Source organism: Corvus moneduloides, chromosome 1, assembly GCF_009650955.1.
Source record: "Corvus moneduloides isolate bCorMon1 chromosome 1, bCorMon1.pri, whole genome shotgun sequence".
Taxonomy (NCBI): Eukaryota; Metazoa; Chordata; class Aves; order Passeriformes; family Corvidae; genus Corvus; species Corvus moneduloides.
The window spans coordinates 142,394,482-142,415,304 of NC_045476.1; the positions used below are offsets into that span (position 1 = coordinate 142,394,482).

Sequence of the window (20,823 nt, forward strand, 5' to 3'; positions counted from 1 at the left end):
TGAATGGGCTTGCAACAGAAGCGATATTGGTTTTTACATGGAAAGGAAATTGCATTGAAAATCTCAGTGTATGGTTTAAGCCAAAGCATTGTCTGTACACACAATAATTCATTTGCTCAAAAGACAGCAAAATATAGGGATGATTCATTCAGCCTTCTCTAGCTGAGAATTTTGTAAAATTTCGGATTTTTACATCATGTTCATTTCCAGTTGACAATGTCTTATGTATCTCATTTACCTTTCCTCAAAGAGTATATTGCACCTTGTTGGCCATCATTTGCCCATTCTTTACCTCATAAAGAGAGTAGAGGCTTGATCCATAGCAGAAGATTGAACTGGTGTGGTCAGAACAGCAACCAAAGTCCACACCAGTCAGAACTGCACATGATGAATCTGGCTTTAAAACCGAAGCCCTTTTTAAACCTATAATTTCCAAATCTACTATTAATAATGAACTTGAAACACTATTAAGTACTGAAAGCAATATTCCTCTGGCAGTTGTACCAACTGTAAGGCTGAAGTCTTCTACTGGTCTCCTAGCTGCTGCTATTCAAACACTCGGGCCCGATTCTGCACTCCTTTGTTCAAGCACCAGTCCAGGGAAGTGAAAACTGGTCAGAGAAAAATGTGTGGGATCAGATCTTGTGATATGGCAAAAAAAATCCACTTTCCATGAAAGGAACCTTGTTTTCAAACACATTCCACAAGGTGAGCAGCTCTTTCAGCCCTTCTGCATATAAGATGAGGCTTTTATTTTTTTCCCTGAGAGTGGGGCTCAAAGCCCCCAAGCTGCCTGTACCACCTCTGCACACACCACTGAGAGAGGATCCTTCTCTTATTGAAACAGCTACTCATTGAATAGTTCTTCATTATCTAAGAGATAGCCAGGAAATATTTAATAAATATATTACCCATTGCATCAAAATAAATATCATTTATAAAACATTCATTGTCTTTTGCTTATCATCATCATCATACAGTGTATATTAATGTCCCAAGTACAGATGAGATTTACAAACGCTTGCCTGAATTTTTCCCCTTAATGCATTCTCCCACTTACAATAATCATTGCATAAAATGCATAAAAACATAATGCAGCTTTATGCCACTAGCATATACCAAAGATGAAACTAGAGATCTTGTGAGAGTACAAAAAGTCTTCAGACAGGAGGAATGGCTTTAGGTACGCCTTCAAGTGGCACTTGATCCTACTCAACTCTGCAGCATTTAAGAATTAGAGCCAATATTTACTTGAGAATTCAGAATTACTTAAACAAATAATAGAACATATAAAAGCAAGCTGACTTTTTGGAAAAAAGAATGTTTAATAATACAATAATAGTTGTAGTATCGTCCAGTAAAGGTGTATTGTAAAAATGTTCTGAATATTAATTTACCTCAGATAACTTTAGAGTTGTAAATACTTGCATTATATTGAGGTAGACAGTAAAAAAAAAATCTTTTCTCCATTATTAGCGCAGACTTTAAATCTTGTAATAATATCTTAAGGAAATGATAATGTTAAGTAAGGATGAAATATTTGATTAATGCTTAATTCTGTACAACTCAAATATAAACTTTTAAAAATATTAGAAATTATAACATTTCGAGTGCATATCATGTTTTGTACATTAAAAAAGAAATGCATGTTGTTCATCTCCATTTTGCACTTTTCAGTCTGTTTAAATAAACAAATATTTACAACTTTTATATGAACAACAGTGCATCCAAAGCAAAATGTGCATTTTAAATTAATGCTCCTGGTCGAGTCTTTTTATTAGCATTTTATATTATTATTCTCTTCTCTTTTTTACTTTTTTTTCCACAAGTTTGTAGCTCTGCAAAACCAGATAAGCCAACAATTCTAGAAATCGGTGGGGAAAAGCCTGAAACTACGAACATAATAATTACATTAAGAAAGGGCTAGGCATAGCTTCGAAGTGCACTTTCCTCAGGTGAGGCCACAGCTGAGACCAAAGGTGGGAAAGAAACAGAACTCTTACAGAAAACGCCTTTTCCAGCACAACATTTGCGTATAATACTGCTGCAAGTTGCGAGGGCTGCCGAGACAGAGCTACCCAGAGACCTGGCAATGGCATCCTTGCACTCTTCGTGAGACCCGAAGGAGTTTCCTTTCCAATCCACCCCGGTTGTGCTTTCTGCAACACTTCGCTCTTCACAGTTTTTCTTTGCTGTCTTAAAATAAAACCTAGCTGGTAATTACAATCTTAAGCAATTCTTGATTTTTTTTTTCTCCTTTTCTCTTTCTTTTTTTTTCCCTTGGGGTGGGGGGGAGGGGGGGGGCTGTAGGCTATTTCTGGCTGGTAAGCTTGCAGGAATGTGAAAGAGAGAGGGCAGAAATGAAACAGCCCTCTTCAGAGCAACTTCAGAGAGAGGGATCAGTCTGCCCCCTCTCCCTCCCCCGACTCTTTTTGTACTTGGTAAATTGCCTTCACCTTTGGAGGGAGGAGGATAGATCGCCAGATAAACCTCGGGGGAGGAAAGGGGAGCGGGGAAGGGACCGGGCGGGGGCCTCGCCGCCTGCCCGGCCCGCTCGCCCTTCCCTGCCGGCAGCCGCGGGCCGCCGCTGCCGCAGCCCCCGCAGGCCCCGCCACCACCGCGGGCAGCCGCCGCGGAACCCCGGCGCGGGCCGCCGCCCGCCCCTCCGCCGGTCCCCTCGGCCCCAGCCGCGCTCGGCCGGGCGCGGGACGGGGCCCCGCTCGCCGCTGCCGCCGCACCTCCGCCAGACGCAGACCCGGCTGCCGCCGAGGGGCGTCCCGCCCGCTACCTGCAGCCGCAGGACTCCACCACCATGTCCTCGTACTGCTTGTACACCACGTTGTTGCCCGCGTCGATGTAGAGGATGCTGATGGGGGTCAGTTTGGTGGGGACGCAGCAGCTGGGCGGCGTGGAGCCGGGGTCCATGGAGTTCATGAGGGTCTGGATGATGGCGTGGTTTGTAGGCTCCAGGTGGGAGCGCAGCGGGAAGTCGCAGACCCCCTCGCAGTGGTGGGCCTCGTATTCCAGCGGGGCGATGATCCAGTCGTCCCAGCCCAGCTCCTTGAAGTTGACGTGCAGCGGCTTCTTGCTGCAGCGCAGCCGGGACTTCTTGCCGTGCCGCTTGCCGTGCCGGCTGGCGAAGGCGGTGCGGCGCTGGCGCCGGGCCGGCGGGCGGCGGGCAGCGGGCGGCGGCGGCGGGGGTGCGCCCAGCTCGGCGCGCAGCTCCCCGAGGAAGCTCCGCCGCCGGGCGCGGGTGAAGACCACCAGCAGCGCCCGCTCCTGCGGCGGCCGCGGCCGGCGCGCGAAGCCCAGGCCCCGCAGGTCGAGCCAGCGCCGCGGCCCGCGGTCCGCCGAGGCCCGCAGCTCCAGGCACAAGCGCTTCCAGGGACGCTGCTCCCGCAGGCCCTGCCGCACGTCGAACACCTCCCAGCCGGCGGACGAGGCCGCTCGCGGGTCCAGGGCGCGGGAGTCCAGCGGGCGCGGCGAGAGGCAGGCGGAGAGCTGCACGTGCAGCGGGGCGGCGGGCGGCGGGCGGCCGCGGGGGGCCCGGCGGAACAGCCGCAGCTCGGCCCCCACGAGCTCCTCCGTCTCCGAGAGGGTCGACACATCAAACACATACTGCTGCCGCCTCAAGGGAGCGGGCGAGAGATCGTCTGCGAGATAAAAATAATTACAGTCAGTTGCGCTCGGGGGGATCTGCCGAGAGGTCTCTGAGGCGCGGAAGGGAGGGAGCACCGCCGGCTTGCCCGGCCGGGGCCGCTCCTGCCCACCTCACCCCCCACCCCCAGCCTGACCGGGACCGGGGGAGGGTAGGGAGAGAAGAAAGAAGGAGAAGGGAAGAATATGGAAAGGAAAGGAAGTATGGAAAGACCCTCACCAGATAGGAGACAGGTCTCCAGCGCTAGAGGCAGACCCTACTCCATCCACATCCTCTGCCTATCAGCCCCATATACACGTATCTGTTCTTCTCTGAGAAAAACCTGGACTTCTTTTTTGACACATCGATGTACAAAGTGCAGAGTAGAAAGCAAACCAGATTCCCCTGAGCTGCTTTCCAATAAAATGTTTACAACCCCTCAAATACAAAAATTCCCAAAGCCCCTGTGTGTCCCCAGAAGCTAGTAAAGCTTGTGTAGATTTCTATTGTAAAAGTGCCACTGGAGCCTCTGTTTAGCAGCCCCTCACCGCTTTTCCAAAATCAGCCCGCCCCGGGGGTAGAAACAGAGACTAAAGAAATATACACCCGCCTGTTATTTATCGATATCAAAGGTCATTGCGGTTCCTAATCAGTATGTTTCACAACCTCGGCTCTACCTGACAGGTCTCGGGGAACCTCCTGCGGGGCAGGAGAGACAAGGGGATGATTTATGCAAACCAAAACCTTCAGACGGACCACGGCGATGTAAAAATCAATGCGGATTAACGTGCAGTTAATCAGTGCGGATTAACACATTCGACAGTTGCCTTGAATCGCTGCGTGTTCCCCTAGACGTTAGCAGGGAGATGGAGCGTGGAGTGCAGCAGGGATAGCGGGAATTGCTGGGGAAAAGACCTGCCCCGCAGCCAGGCCACAGGATCCTGCGGCGGAGCCTGGCTGCCTGCCGAGCGCGTCCCCCCCCCGCCCCGCAGGGAGCCGCCGTGGGAGGCTCCGTCGCCCGCCCGGACCGCGCCGCGCACCCACGCGGCATCCCAGGCTGCGGAGCTGGGCGCTCGCCGGGCCCCGCACACCTGCCCTGCGCCCGGGGCCAGGCGGCCGGAGCATGGCCGCGGTCCCTCCCCCGCCCGGCGTGGCACGAGGAGTCAGCAGGGAGAGGGAATTCCAGAGCCGGATCTTCCCCGCCTCCCCGGGGCTGCTCGCCGGCGGGAGCGATGCGGAATGGGTCAGGCCCTTCAGGCATCCCGGAGAATTTGAACCCAGGCCTTTCGCATCCCCGCCTCCGCCTCCCACTTCAGGCTTGTCTGTTTGCTCTCGATGGGGCTGCTCTTTCCCCAGCGAGGGGCAAGAGCCAGCCCGGTCGTGCACCCCGCTCGGGGAGGGCGGGAGGAGACTGAAAAAACACGCGCAGAGCCCGAAGAATATCGTCACAGCCCAGGTGACGACAACAGATGCTCTATGGAGCTGCTGAAAATAAAAGTGAAACCCACCGGGACCTGCCTAGAGGTGCCTAGAGTTTCATCAGCACTGCAAGTACAGACCAGGATTCGGTCCATGAGTCTCTTGTGGGTTTTGGGGAGGCGTGGGGGTAATTCTCCCCTTCACAGGCGCGGGCCGTCGGGGCCAGGGGCTGAGGTGCACTTGGTTGCGGGAGGAGGGTCCAATAGCTCAGGAGATCTCTGGTATCATTGCCCCCTCCTTCAAGAGGATCCTGGAAACTTCAGACGGAAGAGGATGCCCATCCCTCCGGTAAGAAAGCGCAGGTCCTCCTCCTCCTTCTCCCCTTTCTCGTCGTCTTTGGGGTTTTTTTCTGCGTCCCACAACTGTCAGATACCCGGGCATGCGACAGGGCGCAGGCAGATCTCCTGGCCCTGCCGAGATGCCTCACACCTTCGTTCAAGGGCTCCAGCGACTGTCGAGGAAACTAGATCAGCGCCTTCCCCTGCCCCTATCCCCAGCTTCGGGGTGTGGGCAGAGCCGGGCCTGGGCACAGATTCGCTTTTAATAGTTCTCGTTGCTTAGGGGATGGAGAGGCGGGTGTCATACTTGGTTTCGAAGAGAGATGCTCTCTGTCTTTGATACTCCCAGTCGCCATGGCGTGGGGATGAGGAGAGTGCTGTCTCCAGGCCGCTGTCCCTCCGGAGAAGACACCCCACACACAAGCTCCTCCTTGTCCTATTCTTGGCCAGCACCACGGTCCTGGGGTCCCCCACATCTCTGCCGGGGTGCAGGAGCAAGGCAGCACTGCCCAGCAGACCTAGCTTTCAGGGAAAGGGTAGCCCTCTCCCGCGGGATGGCGGGGACACGAAGCGCCTCTCCCCTTCCCGAGGAACCATCACGCCGGTGGCCTGCCGCGGCACAGGAAATCCCATTCAGGGGTAACATCCAGGCACGCAGGTATGACGGGAGGGAAGCGGGGGGAGGCTGAATTCCCCTCATGTCCTGGCTGCTGAAAATGGGCTTTAAAGGGTTTGCAGACCCTGTCACACGGCGGTGCGGGAGGCAACCAGCTCCGGCACTGTGGGTGCCAAAAGGCTTGCTCAGGGATGCTCCCCAAGCAGCAACTTTTGAGACTCCAGTTTGAGGGTTTGGGGCGTTGCATGGCTGGTCCGGGTTGCTCGGTGGCATGGCACGCTGGGGACACGGCCGATTTGCAGACAAATATGTCCCCGGTCAAGCGAATCTCTGAGACGGGTTTCAACAGCACCGAAACTCTGTGCTGGAAAAGTCCCACTGGCTCAGGCGGCTGCCGGCTCCCGTGCCTCTCTCGGGAGGGCAGGGAAAGGGGCAGGGCTGCCGGTTGTTTCAAATGAGCAGCTTTGAATCCGATCAGATAAACGCTATTTATTCACTCTTGTAACCTAATAATTCCAGATGAATACATAATCCTAAACCAGTACTGGCTCGCTCCCAGCGCAGTCGAGAGGGTGGGAAAAGCAGCAGAGGGCGGGGAGGGAAAGCGGGACCTCCGGAACCTCCACAAAACGGGGAGAGACGGGTCTAGGTTGGGGACCCTTTGTTCCAGCGAAGCTGCTGCCTTGCCGACACACAAAGAGCGGCAGCAGAGACGGCGTGGAGACACCCTGGCCGTCCCTCTCTCTCCCTGTGAGCAGTACATAAGGAGAGGGGCTTGTCCTCTTCAGTTTTTCTTTAAACCCCAGGAGCGACTGGGGTGCAACCCGGGATTTCTAACAGCCAGCTCGAGATCTGCCTTTTTCTCAGGCCAGTTGAAGGTATCCTTACAGATATTCCCGTTACCGAAATACTTGGTGAGAACAGCAAAGTCATCCCTGCTGGACCGGGGAAAGCCACACTGCAGAAAATGCACCGGGGAGGTGTGTTTTTATTTGTAACGTTAATGTAGATGAATGTTAGTTCCGCAGTAAGTATTAGTTCTATTTCGACTCCGCGTAGTTTATTCTTTTTTTCGGGAAAAAATAAAATATTAGGAGCGGGAAGGAGGGACAGAAGGCAGGAGTAGGTCTACCTAAAATTTAAGGATGTGTCAGTGGCGGGGGGAGAGAGCAGCCCCACTCCGCTCTGCCCCTCCCGAGACGCTCGGGCAGCGGCGTGCCCGGTGCTCCGGCAGGCGGGAGGGCAGGGCCGGGCCGGGGGGGCTGCGCCGGGCCCCAGCCCGCCTTCCCCCACGCTTTTCTCCGCGGTGCGGTGGCTGCGGTTTCAGCATCTCCGAAGCCAAATGAATGACTGGGTTGGGACGTTTCCCTCAATTCCCTGTGTGAAGCCTCTCCCGCTTACCGGGTCGCTTTCTCGCCGCAGTCTGGGCTTTGAGGAGAGACGGGGGTTAACGAAGGCTACACAAAGTTTCGCTTTTCATGGCAGATCAGGTACTGGGCTCCCAGCCAATTCATCAGGGCTCAGATCTTAACTTTACATCACTGCAAATTATACCCAAACCACATTCAAGAAGAATTTTCCCATTCCCAAATTCTCTTTCAAGCCATATTTAAACTTGCAAACCAAAAGCACATTTTTAGTTTAAAGACACTTTGCAGACACTCGCACAACAATAATCTGGAAATTAAAACATATATTGTCCCTAATTGCGAAGGTCTGCCCACACGTTGTCTGCAGAGTAGCAAGGCTGACAGGTATTTCTTTAGGAGCATTACCCAAGCTGGAAACAAGGGGCTGACTCTCCATGTGTGGTATTTTTCCGGGTTTCAATTCCACATCTCCCAGCGCCGGCCTCGCCGCGGTTTTTTATTACACCGAGTGACTAGATTTAAATGTATCGTTCACTTCGCTATCGAGTAACCGAGAAAGACCACACCTTCCTCGGACGAATCCCCAATCCTGCCAAAAACGCTAACTAGCTGTTGGAGGGCTGCTTCCTCCGTTTTGTTTTTTTTTTTTTTTCCTCCTCGGAGCGAGGAGGCACCTGGCTGTGATGTACCTTTGATCACCGCTGTACCGTACCTGCTCCGGGAAGGCTGCCTGCCCTTGCCCCACTCTCCGCCACCTCCCCGCTTCCCACGAGCAACTCTCGGCCCTCGGGCTCAGAGGGACCACTGCAACACCGACGGGACATCCCGCAAGGCTCCGGGCCCTCGGCTGTCGGCATCGCCCCGGGAGATGCGCCGAGGCGCAGAGGAGCTTCCTTGGGGAATTTCTACCTGCTGTAACAGACCTTAACCCAGTATCTTTCCCTTTCCCCATTTGCGGCGGTTACGCTACCCGAAATACTTTGACGGAGGAGAAATAATTCCTCCGAAATTATTCGTGTTGAGAAAATCGGCCTGAATATTCCCAGTTCTTGGAGCTAAGAAATGAAGCGAGGGGACGCTTTGGAGGATATTTCTGAGCGATATACGTGGAAGCGCTAAGATACAGCAACAGAGCATACAGATCTGGCCTATAACTAGCAAAGACTGAAACGTCCTCTTTCGCTCATAAATCAGACTTCAGGCACGGGAGGACTCCTAACCTCAGTTTCAGCCTGCCCCGAGATTGCAAGGAAAAGAGAGTTTTCTCCGATCGACCGTTTTGGGGTTTTTTTCCACTATGAAGGGAGGAAGTAAATGAGGAGGGCGAGGCGCGCCCGCAACCGTGCCCAGCGCCGAGTGGCCCCGGCCTGCGCCGGATTTTCTCCCCGCGGGCCACTCGGCTGCCGGTTGAGGCCAGCCCAGCTGCGGCACAGCATCTCCCCGCGGGCGGCGGAAACTCCACAGCTCCGAGGTGGAGAGCTCGGTCATCCGTCTCCCCCGCGTCCCCCCCTCAAAAAAATCAAATGCAGCCTCTTAGCAAGCCCCTCGGGAGGGTTTCTGGATTAAAAAATTATAATAATAATAATAATAACGAAAAAAATCAGGACCATGTCCGAAATGAGCCACCGGAATGGTTTGATAGGTGTTAATTACTCGTCCCGTTAGCAGAGCGGCTCCGCGGCCGCGCACCGCCCAGCCGAGCTGCCTAATCCACGGAGCTCCCGGCGCCGCTTCCCCGGACCGCCCTCCCGTCCCGCGGCGCTGCGTGCGCAAGCCCCCGCGCCTTCTCAAGGGACAACAAACAAACGAAAGATAAATTTAAAAATACTCCCCCCGCCGACAGCCCCCATTTTCACTGGGAAAAGGAGAGAGGTGCAGCCCCAGCCGCCGAGGGGACGCTGCGCTCCACGCCGCCGGCGCCCCGCTCTGCCTGCGCCCCGGCCCTGCGCTCCGCTCCCTCCCGCAGCTCCCGCGGCGCGGGGGGTAAAACAGCAACCCCCGAAACACCTCCCGGCACAGGCAGCGCGGAGCCGCCGCGCACGCCCCGCCCGCCCCCGCGCCACCGGCTCCGCGGGCGCGGAGGCCCCGCCGGGCCGGGCCGGGCCGGGCCGCTCGCTCCTTTCCCGGGTGCACGGCGGGGATGTGGAGCGGCAGCTCGCTGCCGCGCTCCGGCCGTCTGGTCTGCATTAGTGTTTTTATAAGGGGCTCAAACAAATCGAATACAAGGTCACCAAATAATTAACAGTTGTGAATTCCCTCCTTTCCCATTAAAATACTTCCCTGTTTATATTTCATTTTCCTTCTGCCAACGACAACACTGCCTGGGCAAAGGCGCTGCACAGATTACACTACATTGCAGCTTTCGGTCCACCCAGAAACCCGCTGTTTTGCATAAATATGTTGTACTAGATGAACTTCAAGTGGGATTTATACTCTTTTCGTTTGCCACATGCACGGCCGGGCCATTTTCAATTTCTGCACACGGGATCCCCCTTTCGTCCTAGCCCTCTATTCACCAGCCTCACGACCCTCATGGCAAGACCAAAATAACGATATTCGGATTCCTGCCCATGCGAATCAGCTGCCTCCCAATTGGAACGCGAAACTGCACAAAGAAAACGGGGAGGGAAAAAGGAGAAGATCTCGACCTATTTCGATTTCCCCGTCCCTTAGGCGCGGACTGCCGCATTTCGTATGCGGGAGCCCTGCCGTGGTCCCGGTGCTGCGCGCAGCTCTGCAGACACAAAAGCGAGAGGCGAGGGACACTGGCAGCAGCCGGCCCTCGTGGCAATCCCTTCCCACGGGAGATCCTTCCGAAAATCGCGCTCCCTTGCACCCCGGCTATTTCTTTTTTGTTTTCGATTTGCTCCCAGTCGTGCCGCGTAGCTTTGGAATTGCTTGTTTACAGCTCCCTTCTCCAGCTCCCTCCCGCTCCCTCCTTTTTTTTTTTTTTTTTTTTTTTTTTTCCTGCCTGGTGGAGTCCTTGCAGCTCCTAATTGTCCTGCCTTACTGTGGAGTTCCAATGCTGGGGGTCCTGAGGCCAGTGAGAGCACCATCTGCGTTTTAATGAGTTACTTCACGTGCCAACAGTAATTTTCCTACATTCAGCTAGGTCCTGTCTGATCTTGCGACCGTAACAAGGGGGAGCGAGTGGGGGGCGGGAGGGGGTGGAGAGGGGGGAAGCGCAAACTCTTTCCCCCCTTTCTCCTCTCTTTTTCTACCGATGGGGGGAAAATTATGTATGTATTAAGCGGTAGCGTGGCTTCACTCCCCCTCGAGCTACCCTGAAAACGATCTTATTAGCTTCAAGCGGGAAGGGAAGAAACGAGTCAAAGGGGAGCGGCTGTCGGTGTCTGCACCGAAATGCTCTGCCCGCAGCCTCTGAGGGCGGTGGGACCGGCGGGCTTGGGACTGCTGCGGCCGGGAGCTGCTGCCGGTCAGAGCCGAGCGCCGAGCGGCCCCGCCGGCCGCTCTCATGGACACGCAGGCACCGCAGCCCGCCTCGTACGGGAAGAGTATTTCTCGGCGGGATTAAAAGTTGCTTCCCGCTCCTCTGCTGGCTGCTGTCCCCCCGAAATGCTGCCATGCAGGATGGCGTGCGGCAGGTGGGACGGCCACCGTCATGCCCCCCCGGAGCTGCCTCTTAGGCGAAGAGCAGCCCATCTAATTGGGTCAATTTGGGCGGCTATACTGTCTGCAAATGAATTGACAGAAAATCTGTCCCCCCTTCCCCGCTTTCTCTGAGCAAAGACTGTTCATCATCAGCACAACTCCAGCTCGCCAATTAACTGGGCTAGGAGCCCACGGGGAGGTGGGCAGTAAAATAGCTACCACTTCAGAGGAACGGAAGCTCTCTTGAAGTTTTTTGGTGATGTGCCATTGGCTGGTCCACTTCATTATGGGAGACTAGACAATATTTGATATGTTATGACATGAACACTCAATTAGATCACTGAGTTGAAATACTCCAATCAGTGGCTTGATGCTAAGCAACCCTCAGAAGGTCCAGCAGAAGGTCACAGCCTGTGACACATCAAATCAAAATCAATGGGGAAAAGTGAGGCTTTTCCTTAATCAAACCAGGACTTCTGTTAGCAAATCACTTCCCCCGAGGTAGAATCTCACATGCAGTGAGATGAGCTAAATTTGTTAAATTAACTGTCTTTCTTCTGGTTATCAAGAATAAGATGATATCGAACGCGGCTCCATTTCCTGCGGCTCGCAGAGTTAGTGCCCCGTTTCCTCTCCGTCAAGGGGGAGCGGTCCAGCTCCTTTCTGACGGCTGAGTTTTCGAAACCGTATTTCTAGAAAGCGAGTCCTCTTCCCCCCACCCCCGCAACGAAGAAAACAACCCCCATAAGGTGAAGGCGGAGAGCAAAACCCCGTGTCCCCTTTCCCCTCGAAAACCTCTGCGCGCTTCCGACCGCGAGGGGCACATACTGTGGGCGCTTCCACGCATCCTTCCACGTGGGAAGGGGCGCGACGGGCACCGAGGCGGGAGGCGAAGAGCCCCCCTGAGCTCCCTCGGCGGAAAAGAATCCCCCAAGCCAGGGGTAGCGATGGGGCAAGGGGTTGAGCCTTGGGTGCCGTGGGCGGGGAGAGGCTTCCGGCGCGGGGAGGCGGTGAAGGGGGTCAGTTTGGGTTCGGTTCGGTTCGGTTTGGGGCGACCGGCTCCTGTACCTCCAGGGAGCCGTGTGATTTCCCCGGCGCTCTGTTTTGCCCTAAAACGGCTGGGACACGGCGGGAGGGCGGCGAGCTGCCCCGGGTCCCGGCACCGGCAGGTACACCAGTGCCCGAGGAGACGCGGACGGAGGGGAGGGTCTTCAGATGTGGGAGAGGGGGAGGAACGAAAGCACAACCTTCATTAAGAACCTGTTAATTAGTCTGTTCTTAATGGTTTACAACCAGGGTAACGAAAAAAGGGGAGGAATAAAAGGGGCGGGGGGGGGGGCGTTTTTATGGAAGGGAAATTTGACTCTGGATCGACGAGAAACGTGCACCCGTGGCCCCGGGTACGAGCGATACAACGAGAGAAAAGCAAAGGAGGGCCCCGGCCAGGGCTGCAGGTCACGGAGGGGTCCCGGGAGCCCCCCGGCACCGACGCTGCCCGGGAAGATCTGCGGCCCGGGGTAGAGGGCCCCGCTGCCAACCCCGGGGCCCGGGGGTGCGTGAGGACCAACCCCACACAGGGCTCAAAGGACGCGGCTCCGGAGCAGCCGTCAAGTCCGGCAGCCCCTCGCTGAGTCCCGGTACCGGGAGGTACCTGGGCTGCACGCTGCCCCCGCAAGCGGAGCCGGAGGGTCCCAGTCCCAGCGCGCTCGGACGGGGCGGGGGCTCTTCCAGGTAAGCCCGATAACGGGACCCGAGGCGAGAGCAGCCTCAGGCAGCAGATGATTGCCCTCGGTCAGTTTAAACTTTTTGCCGTGCAGCCGTGTCGTAAGAGCCGCCCTTTCTCCGGCGGGCGGAAAGAAACCAGAAGAGCGATATTTTTTTTTTTTTTTCCAAGGTTGAATTTATACCCAAATTCCGCCTTGCAAAGCTGGGGCGTGTTTTCCACCACCTCATGACGATTCGGGGAGGAACACTCGTGTTTCTCGCACGCAGCACTTAGGGCTGCCGCGGCTCGGGTTCAACGCCGCGGGGCCGTTTGCTTTAAAATAAAACAACGCGACTCCCAATTTACCGACACATCTGCACTTTCCTGCAATACCGGGGCGGGGAACAGCACCGGTGACCACTGCAGCGCGCTCCCCACCTCCCCAGCACCAGGCTCCGCGGGACGGCAGCCTCGTACCATGGAGAGCCGCGGGAAGCGGCACCCGCAGCCCCGGGGGGACCGTGAGGAGCGAGGGGGGGCAGAACTTACCTCGTCCCCTGTCTACAAAACTAGTGATGGTGTTGGCGGATTTGGACGACTGAAAAAAGCTGGCGTTGATGCCCAGTTTCTCCGCGATAGAGTAAGTCCTGAACAGAGACAGCATGTACTCGTGGGGTTCCGCCCGTGGGAGCGCCCTGCCGACGGCGTGTCCCCCTTGCCGCGGGCGGTTCTCCCGTGGAGACCGCGGCACTCTGCGGCTGCGACCACCTTTGGAAGAGGCGGCGAGCTCCGAGGAGGCAGGGAGGGAAGCCGGGAGGCAGCAAGGTAAATCCCAGAGGAGGCTGGCGAGCAAGGCGGCGGAGAGCAGGGCCCGGCGTGCCTTCATAGCGAGAGGCGGCGGCGGTGAGGAGGAAGAGGAGGGCGGCCCGACGTGCGGCTCCGGCGGCCCACGGAGCGGCGCGGGGACTGCGCGGCGGCGTGGCGCGGAGCGGCGACTGCACCCGGGCGGGCTCAGCCCGCAGCCGCCCGCCCCGCCCCGTGGGTACCGCCCCGCCGCGCACCGCCCTGTGGGGGCACCCAGCCCGCCCCGCGGGGCGGTCCGCGGCGGGGCGGGACACCCCGCGGTCGGGTGCTTGGGGGTCCTTCTGCTCCCTCCTCGCTGTGTGCTTCACGCGGGAGGTGGACACGAGGGCCGGAGAGAGATGCCGCGCGTCTTGCTGCCACCTCTCGGGTACCGCTTCTCATCAACCCACCGGAGCTGTCATGTGTTCAGGTGCCTCACAGGTTCTCCAGTGCTGAGTGGGGGCAGACTCATGCGAAGCTAATGATTTTGCTTGAGGCTCTCTGTATTCCCGTGGCCATGTGCCTGGAAGCTTGGCACAAAGCAGGGGTCTTAAAAGAAGGAGAATGTGGCGGACAGTGAGGGTCTCACCTTGGGATGTGCCAGGGCCCATCTAGCTGGCAGCCTTCAGGCAGGCCCTGCCACCCATCAGAGAAGGAAGGGAAAGCATAGAAAGAGCCAGAGACCATTCTCCTTTGTCTTAAAATCTGCAAATCTGCTACCAAGAGGGCACCAGCCCAAGTGGAGCACAGTACCAGGCTGGGGCCTGGCAAAAGGCAGCGCCGGGCACTACTGAGCAGGCAGCACTGTCAAGATAATCAGGGTAGCCTGGGGCAGGCAGGAAAGATTCCTCAAAGCAGGGCACACATTTGCCTTGTGCTGGTCATGCAAAAGACAGCAGTGGAGCAAAAGTACCAGGATTCAGAAACTCACCCACCCCTTTTCATTCGGCTTTTCAGAGGTGCATCCTCCAGCGTAAAACTGCTGTCAGTTCTCCAATGGTTTCATCCAACCACCTGTCTAGGGTTCAAAGCCATGGACAAAGTGTGATAACATGTTTGCATTACTCTACCTGTCCTGATCACTCCTTGTTTCTCCTTCACCTTCTCATCCTCCTGCCCGAACCATGGCTCTGCTGCTGCAGGCAGCTACAAGCCACCCTCCTCCACTTCCCCGTGTGGCTTTTCTCTGCCCTGTGCTGAGCTTTCCTCCTTTCCTGTCCTGGTCTCCCACTGTCCACTTCTTTTTACCTCTCCTGTCTGTCCCAGCTCTGCCACTGGTGGATTTTCCTCTCATTCCAGTAAGAGATCATGTGTGTTTAGCTGTGAAAGCTTGATCCATAGTAAATAAAGGGAATCTGGCATTCATCCCACATTGAATCTGAGATCTCCGACCATGCTCCTCCATCAGCTGCCATTTTTCATGCAGTCACACACTGGACTTGTCTTTTTCTTCCCTGTTCCCATTTTCTGCCAAGAGAGAGCAACTCATACCTGGGCTTTTGGCACCACTCCCAGTGCAGCACAGGATCAGTGAGATGAGGCAAACCCTGACAGGGAATATAGAGCAGGTTTCTAGCCTGGCACATCCCAGTTTGCCTGTAGTCCCACTGTGCTCCCCATCTCCTATGGAGAGATGCTAGGGACAGTGAGGAACATGAGGGGAATATTCAGAGCGAGTGACGGGCTCATGTTCCAAGTGAACCCGGCTGCATCTCTGCTAGCAAACGAGAGAATTCCAAGACAGGAGCTCACACTATCCTGTAGCCCTCCATACATGGCTTAGAGAGCTCCCTGGTGTGGTTTTGGCCCATGCCAACTAGCACTTTCCCAGCCTGTTACAAGTATGGCTTGTGCCAGGGGCTGTCCATTGGATGTGACCATGTGGATGTGCGACACATCGTACAGCTGGGATTAGAGAATGGGGCCCATCATTGTCTTGGCTTCTTTTTAGCAGGATAGATGTACTGCGAGATGCTGGCAGATGAGCTGTGAAGAGACAGGGCTACAAAAAAGTATCAGTGACAGTGCAGAAATGAGGCAAGTGTTCTGCAAAACCAATTCCCACTTCATTCCATCCCGTTTCTTCACCCCCTTTTATTTATTGTGCTTTCACTCCTCCTGCCTATCCTCTGGATTCACAGACACCCTCCTGACCACTATCCTTCCTTTTCATCGCTGCTTTCTGCACTGGGACCTTCCCCCCTCCTCCTGTCCCTTTGGCTTCACTTTTCTGATGCCTTACTTTTGTTACTTCTGCTCCCCTTTGCCACTCCCATCCTTTCTGCTCTGTACTTAGCATTTTGGCTACTTTTTTCTTGCCATGATCCAGTTCCTTCCGGAGCCTTATCATCACTTTTTTGTTTCCTTCTGCCCCTTTTGTGTCCTATTCACTTATTCCATGCTCCTGCTGGCTATCTCCAATCAGCTGCCCAGCTCCAGTTTCTCCTCCGTCAACTTCTGCCCAACCCTAGCCCCCCAGGCCCTTTCTTTTCTCTCCTGCTGTATTTCATTGTCCTATTTTTCTTTTCTGATATTGTTCCCACTTCCCACATCCCCTCCTTGTGGTCCCAAATGCTGCTGCTGCACGGCTGCCCTTTTCCACTCTCACTCCACTGGTTTCCAGGGTCCCCTCTGGTGCTCCCAGAGTGTCTGTTCCCTTCCTGCCTTTGTCTCTCAGTCTGTCTCTCCTCTTCCCTCTTTGTTCTCGGCTTTTTCCTCCCTCGGCCTCCTCCTCTCCCAAGGGGAGGTGGTTTCATACTAATGCAAAGCTGCAAGGTCTCGAGAGCAACTTCCATCAGCCTGATTTAATTTCTAGCTGCTGCTTTTGCATATTATAACACATTCTCTAAAATTGACTTGGATGGCTGCTTTGCACTGTCACTTCTTTATCAGGGGCCTGAATTGAAGCCCTCTGCAGCTAACAGGGGCCTTTCCTCTGGCTCTTGTGACCTTTCAGGCAGTGTGGAGGCTGAGGCCCTGCTAAGGCAGATGCCCCCATGGTAGCGCCCCAAGACAGTGTTGCTTAGCAGGTGAGAGTGTACACAGGTAGTAGTAACAGCCATAAATCAGCAGTGTTCTGTTCTGGCCCGTTTCTCTAACCCTTAGGTTGCTCAGGGTGTCCCCTTGCCATTTTGGAAGACAATGCCGTTGTTCAATACAGGTAATTGTCAAGACAGTCACTTAAGGGAATGACAGAGTAGGGAACTGTGGGGATATAGCAGTTGTGACTCCCCATGGAGCTACACAGTCAGGCCACTGCGAGGGACTTGAATATATTGAACCATCTTAAGAAGTTTTGGGTTTGATTGTCACTGAGAAAACTGTGTGGCACTGGACCTGGGAACTGCAGGCAGGAGTGGACACGCATGAGAATGAATCAGCGCCTGTGAGACACTTGGGATCCCCGCTTCAGTGCATGGCAAAGACTGTAATAATGGCAGCAACAATAAAAAGAGTAAAATAATAGCAACCACCAGAAAAGAAGAATAGCATTTTTAAAAATTATTTCCTTTTCGGTTTTCTCAACAATAAAAGCTGGCCAGATTTCAGATTATAATTGCATTATACATATTTTGTAACAGTATTTTAATTTCAAATATGTTTCTCTGAACTAAAGCAATTTGGAGACTGCAAAAATGCAGTTTTAAACCCAGTTTCATTAATTTCCTAGCACTAGTGCACATATTTTCACAACTTTCACACTTTTTCTTTCAGAGAATTCGCTATTCTGGGGAAAAGAAAAATGGCAAATTTGAAAGTCGGGAAGCAGTCCAAATCAGATGTGATTTTTTTCATCTGGAAGTTTAATGGAAATTTCTCTTGCTATAACCATAACACAAGCAGCAACGTTGAGGAAGAATGTCAGAGGTTAAAATTCATCCCTGCAAAGTGGTCAAGCCAAGACATAAGCATCACTCATTTTACCTCTGTTTTGTGGCCATTTGTAAGAGTTAACTGTGGTGCATAAGGGGTATGAGTACAGAGTTCATTGGTTTGTAGACATTCCTTCTTGTATTTTTCCTTTTTTTTTTGTGTCTAGGTTGATGCTTGTTTTAACATGAACGATCTGTTGTAGGATTTTTATTTCTGTGAATCAAAATCATTCTTTATTAGGATGACTAGAAAATGTATGCCCTCAAACTATGGGCTTTCCTCTGCTTTAGCACAATAGGCTCCAAAAAGGCCGTGGTTACACCACACAATCGGGGGCAGGGATTCCTACCGGCACGGCAGTTAGCACATTTTCCAAAATGCCCGTGTAGTCCATATGTGCTGGTTTTCAGCAAAACACCAGCCTCCACCAGCCTGAGCTTTGAAAATGGGAATTGTCTTTCAAAGGCCCTGATTCTGAGGCATTAAATTCTCATCCTTTTAGCCTTAGCATTTTTAGTACCTCTAATCTTTTCTGCAGTGCTCCTGAAAAGGTTTTCAGTGCTTCATACTGGCAGGAATATTTATTTTTCAGTAGGTTTATTTTGACCCAGGAGTTGTTTCCCTTTCCCCAGATGGATCTTCCCTTATGGGTCATGGGCCAGCTCCTCTCCCTGCCTCCCTCCCGGCCGGGCTGCCCTGCTCTTTGCTGAGAGCATCTTCTGAGATGGAGCACAAAGCTCCTTCTCTGCTACTGGCATTCTAGACCATCATATATATTTATATATATATATATATCACAGAAAACCATCACTTTTTTCTAAACATATTTATTTCAGCATGCCCCATTTCCAAACTGTCAACATAAACCTCAAAAGTCTTAGTAGATCAAGATTTTTAACTGACAAAACTATGGCATGTGAACTAACAGGAGACAAAGGAGCATACCCAAATAAATAGGGTTGCTTTAGGAGAGTCTGAAGTACCTCCCGCATTGTGATCCTCCAAAGAAAGTTCTGTTTCACTTTCCAAGCATCCCGCAAGGGATCTACACCTCTCCCAGCGCCCCGCAGCCTGCAGAGCTCTTCCAGATGAGTCCCCCATGTTCCGGCTCAGTGGAGGCTTGTGCGGCCCCACAGTGTGGGGACAGGCTTTCCCATCTCTCTTCCTTTCGCTCCTGCTTTTGGCTGTTAGTCTTTTCACAACAAAAGTCGGTAGAAGGAGCAGGGCTCACCCTATGCAACACTGTTGCTTTTTACAGTGTTTTATTTTGCCACAAACCAGTGGCAACTTTGCTTCTCTGCAAGCTCTCGGCATTTTTGTCACTGTCTTAGATTAGAACCACATTGTCTGTCACTCACAGTTAAAAACTTAATATATGGATGTGAAGAGTGAAGCCACTCCAGCATTCTTGGTGCATCAAAACACATCCTGACATCAGGAAAACAAATTGCAGCGTATAGATCAGGAGAAAGGGAAGAACTTTGCAACAGTGATTCTGCTTTCATTTGCTCTGGTGTAGAAAATTAAAATGGTGTAGGAAATTGTTTTTCCTGTTCAGGATAGATTTGATTTTGCAAAATTACTGCTAACTTTGTAAACATTAAAATAGACGCAATAAAGATGTGAAATTTCACACAGGGGATCTACAATGTTTGTATAATTATAAGCATATGGTTACTTTACACGAAGTCTCTCTTATACTTTATTTACTAGTGCTTGGGGAAAACAGAGGTTCTCAAATTCAGTGTTTATTTACATGTATAGGGAATGTCACAGTCTCCATTAACCTGTCATAATTTGTATTTCTGCCTTGGAACTCCAGCTATATAAAGCGAACTCCCACTCACACCATCATTTCTAATTTGTTCAGCTACTCTGCTAAATCAGACAATTTCTGGTGTTTCTAAAGAATGTATATCCTGCTGCTGGTGGCAGGATGAGAACTGCTTACCACCTCAGTGCATGCTTATTCAGCTCTTGGGGGGGTAAAAGTGAAAGCTGTTGCTTCGATGCAGTTTTCTTTGTTCTGAGGAATTTTGTGTGACTTTAATTTGTTGTTTTCTTTTTAGTCTGACTTTCCACAAGGCTATGAACCAGCCCTGGAGGATAGTCAGCATTTTTTCTTTGATATACACAATTCCTAATTTTATAGGACACAAAAGGAACTCAGATCCAGCAGGATTCAGCCCTCAGTTTGTGGGCTGAATTACATTATTTTTTGTCTTTAATACTGAGTGGCCATATGTCTAGGGCTGTTCTTTGCCTCAGGAAGTGCAGGAGCTCATATATGCACAGTAACTTCACATCTTAGAAAAGAGGTGAAATGATTTGCAGATTTTTTTTTTCACTTTTCCCTTCTATGTAAGAATACTTACAGTTTTGATAAACTAGATTTAACTGTGCATTTGGGGTTTTTTTTGGGGTGAATAACTCAGGTCAGGCTTCCAGGTTTGGCTTCACTCAGGCTGCTACTATTAAATGATGTGTTTGCTGTTATGAATGATCATAACCACACATTCTGACTGCAGAGGGACAGGGACACACACCAAATTTCTTTCAAAAGAAGGTGAAGGAGTCTGTACAAAGTGTTGTGTCATTGCAGTCTGGCCTAATAGCACAAAGAAATTTATTTGCATCCTTTTATTTTACAATTCCTTTCTCACTCATCTCTTTTTCCTTCACTTCCTTCTTGTCACTTCAGAACTGCATGGCCCCTTGGAGCTTGGCAGCTGGGTTTTCTCACAGACCCTGAGATAACTTCAAGATATCTTGGTTACTGTTCAGTTAACAGTTCTGGGATGCAAATGAGCACTTATCTGACACCTCGAAGATGTGGGTACCAATCTCATCCCCCCTCACACTACCTCAGGAGTGTCACTGCATCTCTCCTTAATGTTGTTTCTGCCTCATTCCTTGTTTCAAACTCTTCAGGACAAGATCTGCATCCCACCATGCCACTGCTATTTAATTTTTTCTTGATAGGGAAAATTTAATTTTTCCTTATGTTAGCTCAAAGCAATCCACCAGTACTAGCTCTGCCGAGCCTGCTGGGTGTTGCTTACTGTGTTCCCAGACCAGGACCTGGAGCCATTTGGCTTGGAGAAACCCTTTAGGAGCAATGCAGGAGAGTCACTGCATATGGGTCCAAACCGGGGGGGGGCCAATGAAATAGCCTCTGGCAAACAGAACAAAGTCATGGGAAGTATAAAATTAATTTTAACCCTTGGCAATGCTTTGATACTGGAAGGAGATGGGTTGCAGCAGTCTTCAGGCTGGGGACATTCCCTCATCCAGGGAAGTTGTGCCTGAGGATGGTGGCAGGGGTGGGAGAGGCACAGGCTGAACTCTGATGGTGAAGCTGTCACAGTAATTCCACTCTTTTCCCCTTCCTTTTTGTTTGGTTTACTGAG

At 52.6% G+C, this 20,823-nt stretch overlaps 1 protein-coding gene across 1 annotated transcript; it reads right to left on the bottom strand.

Moving 5' to 3' along the window:
• Positions 1–2,700: 2,700 nt before the first annotated feature.
• GDF6 (growth differentiation factor 6) lies at positions 2,701–13,670 on the bottom strand. Its single transcript, XM_032129843.1, has 2 exons — positions 13,247–13,670; positions 2,701–3,653 (listed from the first exon to the last, which is right to left on the bottom strand). Exons 1-2 carry the CDS (start codon positions 13,581–13,583, stop codon positions 2,785–2,787), a joined length of 1,206 nt encoding a protein of 401 aa, XP_031985734.1. The 5' UTR covers positions 13,584–13,670; the 3' UTR covers positions 2,701–2,784.
• Between the last annotated feature and the right edge of the window lie 7,153 nt (positions 13,671–20,823).